The 20,566-nt window shown below is 37.2% G+C and overlaps 1 protein-coding gene across 1 annotated transcript in view; it reads right to left on the bottom strand.

Annotated features, from left to right (window-relative positions):
* AK9 (adenylate kinase 9) overlaps nt 1–20,566 on the bottom strand; it is a 131,597-nt gene that overhangs the window by 91,366 nt on the left and 19,665 nt on the right. The window contains 7 exon segments of the mRNA XM_019443058.2: nt 3,341–3,521; nt 3,598–3,737; nt 5,458–5,556; nt 8,280–8,354; nt 11,218–11,346; nt 15,831–16,016; nt 18,566–18,678. Coding sequence (XP_019298603.2) covers nt 3,341–3,521; nt 3,598–3,737; nt 5,458–5,556; nt 8,280–8,354; nt 11,218–11,346; nt 15,831–16,016; nt 18,566–18,678 — 923 coding nt within the window.

Genomic DNA, 20,566 nt, shown 5'->3' with positions numbered 1-20,566 from the left:
AACCTTTTCTCCTTTATACACTGTTTTTGAGATTCATCAGTGTCATTGCATACATCAGTAATCAGTTCCTTTTTATAGTTAAGCAGTATCACTGAATGAATATGCTGCAGGTTTTTTTTTTTTTTATTCATTCATCTATTGATGTACACTTGGGTTTTTCCAGTTTGGGGCTGTTATATAAATAAACTAGCAATGAACATTTGTGAGGAAGTCTTTTTGTGGTCATATGTTTTTATTTCTCTTAGACAAATACCTAGAAGTGGAATTACTGGGTCATATTGTAAATGTGTATATGATTGAAAACAAAATTTTTTTAATGTTTATTTATTTTTGAGAGAGATAGAGAGAGACCGAGTGCAAGCGAGGGAGGGGCAGAGAGAGAGGGAGACACAGAATCCGAAGCAGGCTCCAGGCTCTGAGCTGTCAGCACAGAGCCCGACATAGGGCTCGAACTCATGAACCGTAAGATCATGACCTGAGCCAAAGTCGGACACTCAACTGACTGAGCCATCCAGGCGCCCCAAATGTGTATTTGATTTTATAATAAGCCATTAAACCATTTCCAAAGTGGTTGAACTACTTTACTTTCCTACCAGCAAATGTATACAAATTACAGTTACTCCACATCTTCACCAACACTTGGTTTTGTGAATCTTTTAAATTTTAGCCATTGTAGCGGGTGTGAAGAAGTATCTCGTTGTAGTTTAAATTCACATTTCCCTGATCACAATTCATTTTGACCTTCTTTTTTGGGTGCTGTTGGTCAATCACTCGCTTTCTGTTTTTATTCATATGTTCAACTTTTGGTCATTTAAAAAACCGGGTAATAATTCTCTATATATTCTGAATATAAGACCATTGTAGAGTAGATAATATACTCTACATATCGGGATGTTAGAAATATATTTCTATATGCCTCTTAAGTTTAAATAATACCTCCACACTTCTAGATTCCATTTTACTTTTCCTTCAATATGCTTATATTACTTTATTCCAGGCCAATAAATATACATCTTCACTGTCATTTTTAATGGATGCACAGTATTAGATATTAGATGAACATATTATGCCTTATTTAACTAAAATGCTAATAATATATATTTAGGTATACATGTTTTTACTATTATAATAGTAACGAGGCTATGATGAACACAGTTATGTATCTATCTTTGATCAGTTTCTTTACCAAAAATTTATAAAATAGGATTGGCAGTTCAAAGGATATGCAAAGGACTTTAGGCTCTTACATATTTCTAATTGCCATCCCTAATGGTTATGCTCTTACAAGCATTATATGAAAATGTACTTCTCCACATCCTAGCCACACATCAATATTGGGTATTAACAGTGATCTTTCAACTCCAACAGTGAGATTGACAGATCTCTGGGGTTTTTTGGCATCTCTCTGGTTATCAGGGAGGTGATAACCATTTTCTCATGATTAATGGCTATGCTGTTGTATCTATTATTTTGGGAATTGTTTGTTTGCTACTTTTTTCCATTAGGGCTTCATCTGCACTTTGGTTTGTAAGAGCTCTTTATATTTTAAACTTATAATTCGTTTGTCTGACACATACTTTAATATAATGTTTGTGGTTTGTAAACAAACCATATGTGGTAATGATAAACCACAGAGTGGTAGAAAATATTCATAATGCTTATTATCTAAAAAGACCTTGCATATAGACAATTTAAGGAACTCCTACCAATAATATGTAAAAAAAAAAAAAATTTCAAATGCCCAATAGGCTTGAGCAAACACTTCAAAAAGAGAATATTTGAATGACCAATAAACAAAGAAAAAATGTCTAACCTCATTCATTTCAGGGAAATGCAAATTAAAACCACAGGGAGATACACCTATTAGAATGGCTTAAATTAAAAAGACTGACCATAACGAAAGTTGGAAGGAATGTGGAATAACATAATTCTCACACACTGCTGATCAAGTTGTAAATGGATAGAATTCATTTGGAAAAGTTTGGCGTTCTCTACACAAGTTGCATACTCAATGTCCCAGGAATCTTACTACTAGATATATCTCCAAAACATATAAAGATACCATGTATGCACCGTAAGACATGTACAAGAATGTTTATAGCAATATTATTCATAATACTCAAACTGTAATCAATCCAAATTTTATTAACACTCAAGTGGATAAATAACTTATAATATAATACAATCAATATAATGCAATAAAAAATACATAGATCGAGGCTATATGCAGTAACATGTATAAACAACACTCATAAATATCATAATCATAATGTTAAGTGAAAAAAGCCAGGCACAAAGAACATAAATTGTCTAAGTCTAGAAAGTTAAAAAAAAAACATGCAAACTAATCTATGGCATTGGATGTACACTTCCAAGGTAAAACCATAAGAGAAAAGAGTAGGAGTGAATACCATCAAGTTCGGGGCAGAACTTACCTTTGTGGAAGGAATAAGAGGATCAACATTGGGAAGAGGCATGAGGGGGTTTTCAGGGTGCTGGCAACTCCATATTTGTCCTGGGTGGTGGTTATATGGGGTTTTTTTGGTGGTAATTCACTGAGCTTCACTTTTCTGTTTGTTTGTCATATGTTAGAGTAAAAAGTTAAAGCAAATAGAAAATGTCACCCCTGAGTTCAAAGGAATAGCACTTGAAATAAATCCAAACTCCTTCTTCTCAGGGCTGCAGTGTTCTGTCTGACTACATCTTCAGCCCTCATCATCTTCTGCCTTCCCCCTTGTGTTCTCTACTCCAGCACACTGGCCTTCGCAGAACTGCTGTCCATTCTAACCCCTCACCGAATCCTTGGGTTCTGCCTTCAAATTATACCCTCCATCTGCCTACACCTTACCACCTCTACTGCTATCACTCTGGTCTAAACTACACATAATTTCTCTTCACTTTACTGAGGGTGGAGAACAAGATCTCTGGGGAGAGAGGCCAAGGAATGGACAGGCCAGGGTGTCTGTCACCACAGAGGGTCATCTTGGCAGATACTAAGGATGATGGCAGGAGTGACTGCATGGAGAGAGGGATGGTGAGCTAGGACTGTGACCCAGGAAACAGGAGATGAATGAAACCAAAACAGGTAATGGGTGGCACAGTCCACATGACATGGCAGTCAAACCTGGGGGCTTTGGGGAAGCAGGGAAAGGCTGTGGACTCGGAAACTGCAATAAGCAGCAAGGGGGAGGCTTTCCCCACACCAAACCCAGTGAAACAATTACCCAATTGACGGTGTGAAATTAAGAACACTAAATACAAATCTTGTGAATCCGAAAGTCCTACAAATTATAGTCAAGTATAGGTAGGTAGATAGCTAGCTAGCTGAATGAGTACTTACCTTTCCTTTGTAATTTTCTGCAAGCAAATTGCTAAGTGTTGTTTTCCCTGAAGACTGAGGTCCAAATATGAATACTTTAAATGGTGGTGCCGGCATAGGCGGAAGAAGATAGGGACGTGGGTTCAATAAAAATTTTTTTAATGCTTCTTCTGATGAAAGACAGTACATTTTACCTAGAAAACTTAAAATATGCCATAATCATAAACAACTGAAAAGAGGTACGGACAAGTTTTAAATTTAAGTTGTGAAAATCTTACCTCACGGAAAAGTCTGGTAGTCCTGGATTAATGTTACCTTCTTTTAAAGTCACAGGACATGTACGTCCCCATCTGCTTCTCTGCCATCTATACCTTGGTGCGATAAGTTTATAAGATGCAAGAGTACGGAACAGCTCATCCTGCTAATCACAAATACCACACTAAAAATGTGGGCATCGTTTTGCTAAAATTAACAGTATGAAGTATTTAATTTTTTAGTTGGTAGTGCTTTGCTATTTAAGAAAGAATTTATTAAGAAAATGTTGGCTTTTTTCTTAATTGCAAACATTCTGTACTTGTCCAAAATGTAATAAGACAAATAGTTGTCATTTCTATTATGACCCTGGTTTAAATTTTATCAAGCATTTTGTGCTATGAAGTAGAAAGACTATAATGTAGATAGAATGTTTTTTATGATCTTCTTGTATTACCTGATTTGAAAAAAATTCTTACTGAAAAGGTTTGAAAATGCACCAGATTCTTAGTTTAACTAAGTTTTTAAATAGTAACATGTTATATACAGCTTGCTTTTTTTTTTTTTTTTTTTGCATTTATTTAGCTCTTTTGTTTTTAAAATAAAAAGTCCCCCTCAGTATTCCTCTGTTGGTGCCCTCCAGAGAAGTTAGGTCCACTTCTCCACAGACTGCAGATTGCTGAGGGGTTCACTGTCCTCATGCTACCTTAGCAGGGGACGAAAGAGCCGGGGAGAGAGAGCATGGTGAGCAACTGCCGGGGGGAAAAGGATCCAGGTACGCTCTCTCCAACCTTCAGATGTAGATCTCACACGTATCTGCTGGCTCCAGAGTTGACTGTGGAGGACAGGTGAGAATGGGGTCTCACCTGGACCTCTGTAGCATCAGAGAATAAAGAGGCATGCACACTGCGGAGGATGCTGCATGAATGTTGGAAACTGAAGGTTGAAAGAAGTAGCTAACTGTTAAGGAGACTGTCGTTGCTTAGAGGAGGTGCATGAGACCAATAACCTAATCAGTGGGCCACATTAGGCTACCACCCTTCTCGATGGAGTCTACAGACAACGAACCAGGGACTGAAACGTATCTAGTTAAGCCAGGAGGCGGTCACTCTTTCCTTATCATCTCTACCTCCTGTCCAAACTTGGGAAAAGTATTTGAAAAGCAGACGCTGAGCATTCTCTCCAGGAAAGGGTGTTTGAATGGCAGACCACGCTCCTCTCTCAACCATTGTCACATCCATAATACAATACTGTCAGGAACACAGTAGTTATATGAAAAAAGGGTTCAATGATTTGAAGGAATAAATGAGTGTTTATAGAGCGGAGGGCTTTTATGATGTCTCTGCTTTCTTTGGTGTTGCAAGATTTTTAAAATGAACTTGAGTTTCTTTCTCATTATTCTTGTGGTTGTTTTGATTTTATTGTCTTTGTTTCAAGACTTTTGTGTTTATTTTATTTATTTATTTATTTATTTATTTTTAAAAATATTTTAACATTAATTCATTTTTGAGAGACAGAGAGAGACAGAGTGTGAGTGGGGGAGGGGCAGAGAGAGAGGGAGACACAGAATCCGAAGCAGGCTCCAGGCTCTGAGCTGTCAGCACAGAACCCAATGCAGGGCTCAAACCCAGGAACTGTGAGATCATGCGACCTGAGCTGAAGTCGGACACTTAACCGACTGAACCACCCAGGACCCCCATCAAGAGTTTTGTTGTGTTTAGTGTTTACTAGAATTTGTGTTAATTATTACAGCTTCTTCCTAAAAATCAAACCCATTCTTGTGAAAGGTATCCTGAAATTCCTTTTATACCTTGAAAGAATACATTAAATTAAGGCCACAACATATAGTGAAAAGATAGACTTTCAAACAGTTAAAAATAACTTACATTGTCCATTATGTCATTAATTTCTTCTTCTGCACTCTGAAGTTTAGTTAAAACAGCTGCTCTTTTTAGGTTCAGATATTTAAGTCGGTCCATAACTGTCTAAATTTGTTAAAAAACAAATATTTAAATACATTGGCATTTGAACATCTCAAATACTCTGTAACAGTGATGAGCTTATGAGTAGAATACTTCCTTGCCTCCACCTTCTGGTGGTTTGCTGGCAATGTTTGGTGTTCCTCCAATCTCTGCCTTTGATGTCACATAGCTATCTTCTGCCTGTGTGTCGAGTCTCTTCTCTTACAAGGATACCAGCATATTGGGTTATGACCCACTCTAACTCAGTATGAACTCATCTGGACTTGATTACATCTGAAAAGATCCTGTTTCCAAATAAGGTTACATTCACAGGTATTGGAAGTTAGGACCTCAACATATCTTTTGGGGGTACACAATTCAATCCATAACAGTTTGCCCTCTGGTCCCCAAATATTCATGTCCTTAGAGATCTAGTTCTGTGGGAAGAGGGAATACAGGAAGAGGGAATACAGCCCTTCAGGAAGAGGGAATACAGCCATGTCAAGATGGAAACAGATCTTAGAGTTCGCTGCCATGATCCAAGAGATGCCTGGGACCACCAGAAGCTGGAAAAGGCAAAGTTGGATCATCCCCTAGAGGCTTTGGAGGGAGCAAGGCCTGGCCAACACCTTGATTTTTTTAATTTCTAACCTCTAGAACTATAAGAAAATAAAATTTTTGTCACTTTAAGCCACCTAATTTGCTACAGCAGAATTAGAAACTAACAGGGACATTATGCAGAAGAACATGAAACATAGACTCTGAGATGAGAGATGGTGGACTGACAAAGTCCTGATGGTCAATGGTAATCTGTGGTGGATTGTGTTATTTGTTCATAATTTACCCTTTTCTCCCTTCCCTTTTTAATTCCCTAGTTCACCGTAGGTAGAATACACTTCCCTATCCCACTGATATTGAGCTTCTCCATGTAACTTGTTTTGGCCAATGGAATAGGCAGGAAGACCAGGGTGCCAATGACAATTGAGGCCTTAACAGGCTTAGGAAGTTTCAACCAAGGCCTATTGGAGCTTCTGCCCTCTACCTTGAGAAAAAGTGTCCTGGTGTGTAAAATCCAAATTCTGGATATGTTTTGAAGGAAAAGCCTGCTTGGGTGTGGGATGTGAAAAAAAAGAAAAGAGCAGATTGAAGAGTGGATTAGATGCTTACTGAGAGGGGAAACCTGTGACAGGAGTGTATCTGGGGCAGGTGGTGGTGATGGTGGATCTGGGGATTTTTGCTAAATCTGAGATAACTACTAGACAGCCAATTGGATACACTGAGTAGCAGCTGATTATATAGGCATGGAATTCAGGGGAAAGGTCTGGGATAGTAACAGCACTTAGTAGGGCAGACAGAAGAGTGCAGAAGGAGCGAGCTCAGGGATTCTCCAGCTCTACAGATGAGAGAGTGTAGAATGTTCAGTGAGGTAGAATGGACTATACAGTGTGGAGTATATTCTTTATTTAAAAAAAAGCTTCATTGAGATACATTTCACATTAAGTATAATTTATCCATTTAAAGTATAGCATGGCTAAAATTAAATGGTTTTTAGTATATTTAGATTTGCACACTCATCACCACAATTAATCCTAGAACATTTTAATCACCCCAAAAAGAAACCCTTTATCCATTAGTAATCACTTCACATTCATCCCGAGATCTCCCATTGTGGCAACCCTCACCCCAAGCAACTGCTGATCTATTTTCTATTTTGATCGATCAGCCTATTTTGGATATTTTATATAAAAGGAATCATACGGGACCTTTTGTAACTTTTATTTTACTGAGTAGGTGTTCAAGATTCATCCATGTGGTAGCATGTATCAAAACTCCATTCTGTTTTTTTGCCAAATAATATTCCAGTGTATAGGTACACCACATTTTATTTGTCCATTCATCAATATGTGGATATTTGGCTTGTTTCAACATTTTGGCTATTGTGATTAGTGCTGCTATGAACCTTCATGGCCAAGTTTTTGTTTGAACACCTGTTTTCAACTATTTTGGCTATAGATACCAAGGGGTTGATTGCTGAGTCATGTGGTAATTCCATAGTTAGCTTATTGAGGAACTACCAAACTATTTTCCAAAGTGGCCACACCATTTTACAATCCCACCAGCAATATAGGAAGGTTCCAACTTTTCCACATCCTCACAAACACTTACTACTGTTGTTTTTTTTTAAATGTTAGTCATTTTAGTGATGTGAAGTGGTATCTCATTATGGTTTTGGTTTGCATTTCCCTAATGGCTCCTGTTAAGCATCTTATCATGTGCTTATCGGCAGTTATTTGAGACACCTTTTTGTCACACAGAGATTTAAATTTTTTTTTTAACATTTATTTATTTTTGAGACAGAGAGAGACAGAGCATGAGCAGGGGAGGGGCAGAGAGAGAGGGAGACACAGAATCCGAAACAGCTCCAGGCTCTGTGCTGTCAGCCCAGAGCCCGATGCGGGGCTCGAACTCACAGACCGCGAGATCATGACCTGAGCCGAAGTCGGACGCCCAACCGACTGAGCCACCCAGGCGCCCCATCACACAGAGATTTTAAATTCAAATGTACTTTTGATTTAAATATGGATAGATGAATAGATATAACATCACATTTTTAAGTGTCAAAAGGAATTTTTCAAACAGACTAAAATGTAAATATATTTTTGATATTTATGAAGATAAGTACAATCCAGTCAGTAACTTTTTGATTTTCCAAACTGTGGGATATTCTTACTAAACATTGCACTTACCATGAAGAGCTCCTCTGGGGGCTTATTTCCATCGAGCTCAATGAGATACTGGGAATTGTGTTCAGCCATTACTTCCTGCAAAAAATAGAAAAGATCCCTTATAATCCAGATCCTTGGCAAAACTGAATACAAGATCAGAATCTTAGTATACTATGAATAAATCTTTAAAGCTAAATTGTTTGCTTTATGCATGATATAATGTGCATTATTTTAAGCGCTCTTTTGCAAAAGCCTAAACCAATCTTCTTACCATGAATTTTATTTTCTTTCTGTTTTTTTTTTTTTTTCCAGTTTTTCTTTCCACCAAAGTTTTAGAGTCCTTCCAAATAGAAAAAGTTTGGGGGCATCTATCTCTCTGCATATATACATAAAATAATTTCTGCCAAACTGATAATTGTAAATGACATTGGTTTGTTCTACTTTTTATTCCCCTGGCTATGGATGAGGTCAGTATTCAGATATCCATCTCTGAACACTGTCTAACCATAACATCTGGGCATTTTTCTATTAGATTGTTTCTTTTCTCTAACATTCATGGGAAGTCTTTAACCCATATCAATTACAAATATTTTACCTTTATTTAAAAAAAAATTTTTTTAAATGTTTATTTATTATTGAGAGACAGAGGGAGACACATCACGAACATGGGAGGGGCAGAGAGAGAGGGAGGCACAGAATTCGAAGCAGGCTCCAGGCTCTGAGCTATTAGCACAAAGCCCGACGCAGGGCTTGAACTCACTGCGAGATCATGACCTGAGCTGAAGTAGGATGCTCAACCAACTGAGCCACCGAGGTGCCCCTCAAATATTTTACCTTTAAAGGTAAAAAAGATTTATCTCTTAACTTTGCTTATGGAATCTTCTCTAAAATAAAATATTTTTATAATAAAATATATCTGTTTTCATTGCTTCTGGATCTCTTTCTTAAATTAGATTTTCTCTATCTCAAGATTATATTAATGTTCTCAATTTTCTTCCATTATTTTTTGTTTTTAATATTAAAATCTAAAATCTGCCAAATTTTATGTTTGTACATTGGCAATGATGAACTCTATTTGAGCCCTGCATTTCCAGGAAGTAGGGATGATTGAGAGGTAGGACCCATCTCTATCCTTTCTCAAGGACTCAGATAAGATCTGTCTTCATCCTTCTCCATCATTTCCTAAGACTCGAGGATATCCCCTTTGCTTACCTGCCTCCATCCATAAAACCCCAGATCTCCCTTTCTTTTCCTTGATGAGAAGGTTCTCATTAATGAATGTTCTCCTTATTGCAATAATCTGAACAAATCATCTCCTTAAATTGTGCAGGCATTTTGTTTTTCACAATATTATGTGAGGTTAGGTTCTAAGCCCTTCTTTTTCTTTTAGACACCACATTATGCCAATATTATTTATTTAAACATAAATAGCCATGTTCTGAACAAGGAAGTACATAATGCTTTTCTGGATTTCAGATTCTTTTCTTAAGCAGGATTATTAAGAGTGGACTTACTAAGCCAAAGTATAAGACTAAAGATACATGCACCACATCAGACCAGGAGTTAGGTTGGGATTCAAAGACAGGCAAGAATGAGGACTTGGCCTTGGTGAAGCAAGATATAAACCAGAAAATGATGCTCCCACTTGCTTTCCTCATGTCTTTTGGAGGAGCACTGAATTTTGGTGATCTTGGCCTCCAAAGTGAATTGACACCTGAGCCAGGTCAGAGGAGACTAGAATTGCAGGCTCCTACCTTTTATGGCTTTCCCCACCTTCCTCTACACACCCCAGGACACCGGAATTACCATAAAAGGCAATTATTTTACTATTCAGCAAGTGTCATGTCGGCTTAAAGTCTAGTTTTGGCTTCCAGGATGGAAGACCTGGTCCTTATCCTTAAAAAGACTATCTCATGCTCATGAATGTAGTTTTCTAATTTTCTGAATCTGATTTTAATTATGCTTTATTTTACACCCAATGCCAGCCACTTAAGGAGTCTGCAGGATATTTCTGTTGAAGGAAGAAAGAACATGATAGATAGACATGCAAATTACTCTTAAGAAGCAAAATTTAAAGGCCAGGGATAGAAAAGGAGGTAGGGAGGAATAAGTCATACATAAGAAAACAATTAAATTTGGCTCCTCTTTTGGGGTGGACAATGAAAATGAAAACGATCCACTCATTTGCCTTTAAACACATATAAACTTCATAAAAAAGCATGAAATAAATTCTTTTAGTTTCTCTATCAGATGGGAAGAGGCAATGTGAATCCTATTTTTTTTATTTGTCTTTGTACCCTGTTGCTCAGCATGGTGTGTGGCCAAATACCCAAATTTGATAAATGTTTGTTGAATATCTCCAACACAAATTTGGCAGAGTCTATCCTGGACTTTAGACCATAATCAAATATGCTTTTCACAAATTGTAACTTTAGTAATCATATTTTTAAAATGCTAATTATTTTAATTAAAACTGTCTTATTCTAATATGTAATGGTCTTAATCATGTTTATATGTAATCAGCTTTGAATGAGATAACCATAGAAACCAATCTGGGGATAATTTTTTAGATTGCAATTTAAATAAATGAACAGTTCCTTTTAAAATGTACAGCTGTTTTGATAAATCCATAAATTACAGATTGAAAATGTCTTTACAAAATAGTCTCTTAACATGGGTTTTCCAACTTCTGACCATAAATAAATTCCTGTAGTGACTTTTGAAAAATGCGGTTCATATATCACTTTTCAACAATACTGCTGCTTATTAAGAGTAAAATAATATTGTCTTGTGAAACAGCCTTTGGAATGCAAGCTTAATTCTAATAGCATTCTATCAAACTAAGTGGTGGAGAATCAGATAGATAATACAGGGGGATGAAAAAATGTGAAAGCTATTTCATCAGTGATAGAACACAAATATCAATATTCCCATTTTCATCAATATATCTTGTTCTTACTTCTAAAGAATGAAGAATTAGATCCTTGTAAAGTTTCACAACGTTCTCGATATTTTCCAAATAATCCTCAGGTCTCTGGACTACGTGTTGAAGAATTTCAGCCACCATCTGCATTTCTGCAATAAATGCCTAAATGAAAAAGATGAGATTTTTAACATCTTTATGTTAATGATTACTTAATCCACAAGCCGTGTCATCCCTCCCTCCTTACACTTACAAGCCATTTTGGGGTGAGAGAAGCAGGTAGAAGGGAGACTGAAGATTTTTATTTAAGAGACACTAAATACCGTAAGGGGTCTTTATCAGATGGAATAAAACTTTAAATTAACTTGGATATTTATTTATTTATTTATTTGCTCCTCAAGAAGTAGGGAAGAGTAAGGGAAGAATATCTGATTTTTAGAGAGAGAATGAAGAAATCAGATTTACTGAGCTTCCAGTTCATTCATTCATTCATTCATTCATTCATCAATTCACTCATTGATGAGTGCCAGGCACTGTTCTAAGAGCTGTAGATAAGACAGTGAACAAAATCAGCTAAGAGCCTGGGGCTCACAGAGCACACATTCCAGCTGGGGAAGACAGAGCACAAACAAGTAGACAAGTAAATACAAAATGTGTTGGGTGGTGATAAGGACTAGGGGAAAAAATGCAGGGTGGAGGAGATGGAGAGTGATGGGTAAAAGTGCTATTTTATATCAGGTGGTCATGAAAGGGTTCTCTGAAGAAGTGACATTTGAAGGCAGAGGGACTCATACACATAAAAGTTCTCAGCCCAAGGCCTCATTGGTGTTAAAGATCATATTTATCCTATTATTTATAATTCGTTATCTAATTTCTAATTCTAGTTTTTACAAATGCACATACATCTACATTTTATATTATTTGAATCATGTTATCTATCAAAGAAGCCACTTTATAATCTTTTTGTAATGTCTTACATACTGTTTTAATGGTCGAATAATAGATTAATATCCCTAAATACATGATTATTTGATCATTATTCTATAGTTGAACAAGAATATTTCAAATTTTTCATAAGTATAAATAACATTTCACCAAATAGTTTTGTAGATAAATCTTTATATTGTTAATATTCTTCCTTAGAAGAGTTCCTAAAGGTAGAATTACTGGACCAAAGATTACACATTTCAAAATGGCTTAATATACACTGACTTTTTCAAAAGATGCTATTTTTCTTTTCTCTCTAGCAGAGGGCTAGACAGGCACACTTGTCCAGTTAGGACTGTGTCCAGTTAGGACACAGCTTATTAGGCACCTACTGTATGCCAAGCACTGTTACAAGCACAAGGGATATAGTCCTTGCGGCATAGAGTTTACATTGGGCAGACACATAATAAGCAAGTAAACAAAGAACATAATTTCAGAAAGCGGTAAGTGCTGTGAGGAAGATAAAGCAGAGGAAAGGGGTAGGCCTGTGCTATCCAGCACAATAGCTGCTAGCCATACGGACCTACTGAACACGTGATATGTGACAAGTGTGAATTGGAATGCACCAAATTTCAAAAACTTAGCATGAAAAAGAGATGTCTCTCTCAGAATCTTTATGTTGATTATATGTTTACACAATATTTTGGATATATTAGATTAAATAAAATATATCATTGAAATTATTTTCACCTGTATCTTTTTGCTTTCTAAAAAAGTGCCTACTAGCACATTTAAAGTTCCATATGGTGGGACTACATTTCTATCACAGTGCTGGGTTACATAGTCGCTTGCTGGATGGTCTCTGAGCATGCTATCCACGGAGTGGGACCTGGGCAAGGAGAAGGTGCAGGCACACAAAGGTCTGGAAGAGAGTGTGGTAGGCAGAGGGAAGAGGAAAGAGTAAGTGCAAAGGCTGGAGGTGAGGTTGAGTCCAGAATAGGTGACGACTACTGGAAGGCCAATGGAATAGCTGGAATACAATGAACACGCAGGAAGAGACAGCCAGGGAGGGATAAGATCAGGGGGCCAGGTCCATGGCCTTGTAAACCATGCGAGGGTGTTTGAATTTTCTTCTACAGGTAATAGAAAGCCGCTAAGGGTCATATTTTTATTTTTTTATTTTTATTTTTTTATGTTTATTTATTTTTGAGAGAGAAAGTGAGTGTGAGTGGAAGAGGAGCAGAGAGAGAGGGAGACACAGAATCCAAAGCAGGCTCCAGGCTCTGAGCTGTCAGCACAGAGCCCGACGTGGGGCTCCAACTCACAAACTGCGAGATCATGACCTGAGCCGAAGTTGGATGCCCAACTGACTGAGCCACCCAGGCTCCCCAAGGGTCATATTTTTAAAACAAGGCTCTGGGTTTTGCAAAGAATGGAATGGATGCGGAGGGTCAAGGAAAGTGGAAGCCAAGAGAACATATACAAAGCTATTACAGCAGTTAAGGCACATTGTTTATATTTATGTATATATAAGGGTGAACGCTTTCATGCCGATATTGGTCATCAACCCAAGGGGGGCAGCATGTTTGCATTTTTGACTTCTGAACATGGCTGTGCTTCTAGGCAGACATCATAAGCAAACCAGGCCCCTGGGACTGAGTTCAGTCTGAGGACGTTAATTTGATTATATCCCACAGCATTGGCCTACATTGTGTTTTTGAAATTTTGGATTAGTTGCCAACTACTTTTATTTTTAAATGCTGATTTTGGATTCTCTGGAGAAACCACACCACCTGGTAAGAATAGGTTGGCATTCCCACATGACAATAGTTGTCTGGGCTGGAGCTGAGAGGCAACTGTCCTCTGAAGAAGGGCATGAACCCTCTAGCTGTCCAGTGGAACTTCCTACAATAATGGAAATGTTGTGTATCTGTGCTGTCCAATTTGGAAGACACAGCCATATTTGGTCATGAGCACTTGAAATATGGCTAGTGTTACTGAGAAACTAAATTTTAAATTTTATATCATTTTAATTAATTTGAAGTTAAATAGCCACATAGGACTAGTGGCTACTATATTGAAGAGTGTAGTCCTAGCCTACCCCACTCCTCACTCTTCCTGATTATGTTCCTGACCGACATCACAAACTGACATAACTGCGACCCCTGTAACTAAGTGGGCTATGACTCCCCTATCTCACTATCTTTGATTTAAGATGGTGTGCTTTATTCATACTAAAATGACCCCCTTTTATTCCCATTTGCTATGAGGTTTTCTTTTTTAAAAACAAAATATAGAATAGATGTTGGCTATGGCCTAGTGCCTTATTTGCACAGGGAAGATTCTTTTAGCTTTTGAAATGGTTTTAAAAATTGAGATATGGGGAGCCTGGGTGGCTCAGTCGGTTGAGCGTCCGACTTCGGCTCAGGTCATGATCTTGCAGTTTGTAAGTTCAAGCCCCACATCGGGCCCTGTGCTGACGGCTCAGAGCCTGTTTAAGAGTCTGTGTCTCCCTCTCTCTCTCTCTCTCCCCCTCCCCCACGTGTGCTGTTTTTCTCTCTCAAAAATAAATAAAGATTAAATTAAAAAAATAAAAATTGAGGTATAATTGACATAGAATATTAGATTCACTTCAGGTGTACAACATAATGATTCAATATTTGTATATATTGAGAAGTGACCACCGTAATAAGTCTGGTTAACATTCATCACCATACACAGTTACAACTTTTCTTCTTGTGATGAGAATATTTAAGATCTACGACTAAAGAACAATGTCAAAGATTCATTTAACCCATTAGTGAGGAAACCAACAGGATGACAAAGCTGAGGTATATACTATCACTGAAATAAGACTGCAAAGTTGTGTACGAATGTACGCTTAATATTTTATGAGTCAATAAAATTGTAACCTTTGAGGGTTATCTTTTTTACTGGACAAATGATTTGCAATGTATCCATCTATAAGTTAATATCTGACTTTGCCCTAGTAGAAATACTATTTATTTATAATACATTTATAATAAATTGTAAATTGTAGCAATTACAAAAATATATGAAGGTCTTTAAAAATTATAAATAAATTAATTTATAACAGAGATCACAGGTATATTTCAGTAGAGCAGGGATCAGCAAACTGTGGCCCACATGCCCCGGTGGACCAAATCCAGCCCATCACCTGTTAACAGATTTCTTCACATCAAAGTTTCCCTCATTAAGTCATGGTAGAAAATTCTTTTGATGCCCCATTGCATTATGCTGACTTTAGGATTATTATAATAACATGTATACGTGAATTGGGCTTTCGATTTTTGTTTCACGTGCTCTTTGCTAGACATTGGAATTGGGATTATGTTAATTTCATAAACTGGATTATGCCTGGGCTACTTGCTCCCCATATTACCCTTTGTTTTTTATTGCTCTGACTTCTCATTCTAGCTTGCATAGTGCTTGACACACAGTAGGTGACAAATCAGTCTCTGTTGCTAGGACATGAAGCTGATTAGCTGTCAGGATGTGGAAGGACTTCCATATTGACAAGAAGGTTGAACTTGATGGCCTCTAGATTATGATCTAATAGTTCTTAAAAACATGAAATATTTTTTTCTATTTCCTCCAGACTTAATGAAAATTTAAAGGAAATATAATTTTCTCTATCCTTGCTATTGTTTAATCTAATTGTAGCAAATTTAAAAGTGTAGTATATGGTATTGGGATGTTACCTCTTCTTCTTGCTCTTCTTCCTCTTCCCCTTCCTCTTCTCCTTTTCCTTCTTTTTGGGCTTCTTTCCTCTTTTTCCTGCGATTTTCAATGACTTCAGGATCCCACTGATCTCTTCTGTATATGTACCCTGTACTACTGTGCTGCCTTTGCCCAGAAATTCTTTGGCATAAATCGTAGTCGGGGCACTAAGGAACAACATTAATAATTTTAACAAGCATCTTCAGTGATTCTGATGCTGACGGTGCATGCACCACACTTTAAGAAACAAAGGAAGCAGGAAACTTTAGAACCTTCCTGGTTCATTTTCTGATTTCTTTAGGCCATCTCCATGTGGAGATGGGATGGGTATTTATTGAGGACAGACTTCTACAGGCTTCCTAATTTTTCACAAGAAAGGTTTCAATCCACTCAGATCATCTTTATAATGTGTATTTGCCCTTCCTTACTCAGCAACCCAGAATAACCATACTGTGGGCCCTTGACAGAGACGACTGCCTTCAAATGTCTCCTATTTTCACTTGCAGAAACTGACTACCATAAGGGTGAGTCTGAAGGACATGCCTCAGAGCAGTGGTCTTCAAACTTCAGTGGGCATCAGACTCATGTAGAGGGCTTTGCAACACAGATAGCTGAATGCCACTCCCTAGAGTTCTTGACTCATTTTGGGGTGGTTTCTGAGAATATGTTTTTCTAACAAACTTCTGAGGGCTGCTGGTGCAGTTGGCTCTGGGACCGTACTCTGCGAACCACTGCTATAGTAGATCACTGGCCCTTTGCCATCTTTTTTTTTTTTTTTTGTAATACAGACCCCTTGAGAATACGAGGAAAGCCATTGGCTTTTGCTTCAGAAAAGCAGACATACACAATAAAATAATTTCATATTATTATAATTTATGTATTATTAATATAATTAAATGTTATTATTTCATAGATGCTTAAGGATTCATAGATCCCAGGCTAAGAATTTCTGCTCTAGAAATTCCAAGATTTATGCCCAAATAAGGACAAACCATCAGAGAAATGTGTGTTGTACTGAGCTCTGTCTCACATTAGGTCTCTGTTGACATTCTAGTCATAGAAAACTTCCTTGGATACCCACTATCACACTTAAAACATAAAAACGGTGAAGGGCTTCATTCTCTATGTTAACGATCTTTTATATTGACACCCATGTAAGATATTTCTCTTATTTAAAATTTTAATTCTAATTCCTCTCATTTTGTTTCTTCCTGAGGAATGGCTTGTCTTTTCATGGACAATGTGAATTTTATATAAATGGTCACATTTCCTCTTTCTACTTTGGCTTATCAAACTCAGAAGTTATGCCCCAAATTTAGTAAACATTTGGAGGGTAATGGTCTGTATATCTGTACACTCTTGTTCTATACAATCTATGTTTTCCATGGCTTAGACTTTATATTTGGTTTTAGTTGTCTGAGATCTTTTCTTCACTCCCTTATACCACACGTTCACATGTGTGACACTCTCAAGGTCCATGTAGGAATTCTGATTGGTCTCCAACCACGACCTGTGGCAGGCGGCAGATTATACCACAGTCAGCACTGCAATACCTCTTCTCTCTCACAGCTAACCCTAACACACTCCCGGGTCCCAACATCTGAGCTGAGAATCATCCCATTTATCTTGAGCTGTCAAAACTTTTGGAGAACCAGGCAGTTATGAATATAAAAGCTTATAATCAATTTTCATATAAACAAACAGACTTGGCCTCACTGAAGTCTTATCATTCTCACATGAAGCAGTTACTATTTTTGTAAAGAAGAAATCGAGCCTCTTAAATGTGATTTGACAAATTCTGTTGATAGAGAGATTGGGGATAGGACTCAGCCTGACTCTTAATCAAGGCTGAATGATGTTCTTTAACATTCATATGACCAAATCATTTGCTCCTTCTTTCGTTGTATTTAATTGTCAAACTTATCAGGTGTCTACTAGGCACACTATCTTGTGCTAGTTGATGTTTATATGAGTAAGACATAGTTCTTGCCTTCAAGTAAGGCAGAGTCCAGAAGAAAACAGACAATTACAACATAATAAGATATTATGATAAAAGAGAGCAATGTGAATGGTCATCAGAGAAGTATTTTACTTTCCTGTAGTAAGGTATAGGGGACATGGAGGAAGAGAGAGGGAGAGGAGGTGGAGGGAGAGAGAGAAGGAGAAAGTGAGAGTGAAAGAGAAAGAATGAGAGAGAATGAGTTAGTTAATATGTGTGTTGGTGTGGAAGAGGTGGTCATCAGGGAAACAGATGATGCCTGAACTGACTTTCAAAAGATGACTATGATTAAGCCTATTGAAAAGGCCGGGAGGGATTTCCTTTGGATGGAACTGCAGGTGTAAAAGCACAGAGGCATGAGAAGGAATAACTCAATCCCTATGATTGATACATAAATTGTTATTTCCTTGGGGCGCCTGGGTGGCTGGGTCGAGTAAGCATCTAACTTCGGCTCAGGTCACGATCTCATGGTTCTGAGATCTAGCCTCACATTGGGCTCTGCACTGACAGCTCAGAGCCTGCTTAGTTCTCCTGTCCCCCTTTATCTATGCCCTTCCCTTGCCCGTTCTCTCTCTCTTTCCTCAAAAATAAACACAACATTTAAGACATTGGACACTTAAACAGTTATTTCCTTAACTACTTAGTATTTTTGAAGATACTCCTTGAATTCCACCACTGTTAAAAAGAATGGTTCACTATGGTAGAAAAACAACTTACCTTAATATTGATTATTATATCAGGTTTCAAATTTAAATTTTTAATTAATTCTATTTGCTGCAAAGTAGTTATGGCATCCTGTGAAAGTGATGGTAGTTCAGTGACAATATAACCTGTTGAATAAAATATAATTTTTAAAGTTTTATAATGCCACCAATATATGAGAGCATGGATTTGTTATTACTTTATAAATCTCATTTGCTTGTTGATGAATATTAATGTAGATCTTAAAATCATCTGTCAAATATTTTTAATTAATAGTTAAGTTTATTGCCACATGAAGTATAACTATGAATAATATTTGTCTGATAATAAATAAAATCACTGAGCTGGGAGGAAACATCTTAAAAAATTCCAAATCAATTTCTTTTAAGCACATGAGGGGCCTAGGGAAGGAAATTCCATGCTAGTAATTCTTTGAACAGTTAGGAAAGCCCTGTGATGATAGTAAGGGTAATATATATGTACATAATATTTATATAAGTTATGGGGAGTAATAAAACACCAATGAACCTCCTCATACAGTTTAAAAACCAGAACATTATCAATATGATTTTTGCTTAGCACACTTACTGGCTTGCATTCCTACCCAGAAACCTAAATCTTCTCATGGAAATTCACCCTGTTTGCCATCATCACATTAATTTCCTTAATATATTTCTTTAATTATGTCACTCTCATACTTGAGAAAATTTTCTCTTGTTAACAAAGTCTCAATTTTCTCAGAATTAAAGGACTTAGGTCAATCTTTCTCCTGTTTTAATAGGACTTTTTTTTTCTTGAAAGAATGGAAAATTATGGTTATTCAGCTTTGGATATTTGGCAGACATCTTATAAAAAGTGAATGGAGTGAGCTGGTCATTTCAACTGATAGTATTTGTTGCCAATTCTAAAATTCAAGCAAAAACTCAAATTTTAGAAAACATGTATCTATTGCCATAAGCTTTACAACTTCCTGATTTTTAAAACTTTTCTTGATGATGGGGGTGCCTGGGTGGCTCAGCTGGTTAAGCACCTGACTTTGGCCAGGTCATGATCTCATGGTTCATGGGTTCAGGCCCTGCATCAGGCTCTGTGCTGACAGCTCAGAGACTGGAGCCTGCTTCAGATTTTGTGTCTCCCTCTCTCTCTGCCCCTCGCCTGCTCATGCTCTGTCTCTCTCTCTCAAAAAATGAATAAACATCAAAAAAATTTTTTCTTAAACTTTTCTTGATGAACTTGGTGGTGAAATTAACAAAAGTGATATTCTGGTATTGTATAATGAAAAGTGTTGACATTTGGAAGATCTGCACAACTCAGTGAACTAATATTTTCCTAATAATTACTGCATAGTACACCTCCAAATCATGCATGCATTCCAAGTTCAAGGTAGACCAATGGATTTTATTTATTTATTTATTTTAAATGGTTATTTATTTTTGATAAAAGGGGAGAGAGAGAACAAGCGGGGGATGGGCAGAGAGGGGAACAGAGGATCTGAAGCAGGCTCTGTGCTGACAGCAGAGAGCCCCATGCAGGGCTCAAACTCAGGAAGCCTGAGATCATGACCTAAGCTGAACTCAGATGCTTAACTGACTGAGCCACTCAGGTGCCCTTAGACCAACGGATTTTAATATAACAGAGTTAGAAAATGTCCTTGATATGGTTTCAGATTCTATAATGTAAATAACCTTTAAGAAACTTACCCTTGGTGAGTTTTGATGTAGGATCAATTATTCTAAAGGCTATTAAAATATACTTTCCTTTTCTAACTACGTATCTGTGAAACTGGGTTTTCCTCATACATTTCAACAGAAACAATGAATTGCAACCGATTAAGCAGAAGGAGACAGGAGAATCCAGCCGGCTAGGTCTTCTCTTAAGTCAGACATTAAAGAGATTTGCAAAAATATAAAACAATACCACTCTTCTCACTAAGTTTTTTGTTTTGAAGATTACAATTATTTTTTTAATAAAATATGCTATTAATGCAAACATGTGATGTTTTGTTACGATTTTTAA

The sequence above is a fragment of the Panthera pardus genome, unplaced genomic scaffold (assembly GCF_024362965.1).
Source record: "Panthera pardus isolate Hobbes unplaced genomic scaffold, ASM2436296v1 HiC_scaffold_17, whole genome shotgun sequence".
Taxonomy (NCBI): Eukaryota; Metazoa; Chordata; class Mammalia; order Carnivora; family Felidae; genus Panthera; species Panthera pardus.
Note: the sequence above shows the minus strand (reverse complement) of the source record. Positions and strands in the feature narration are given on the sequence as shown.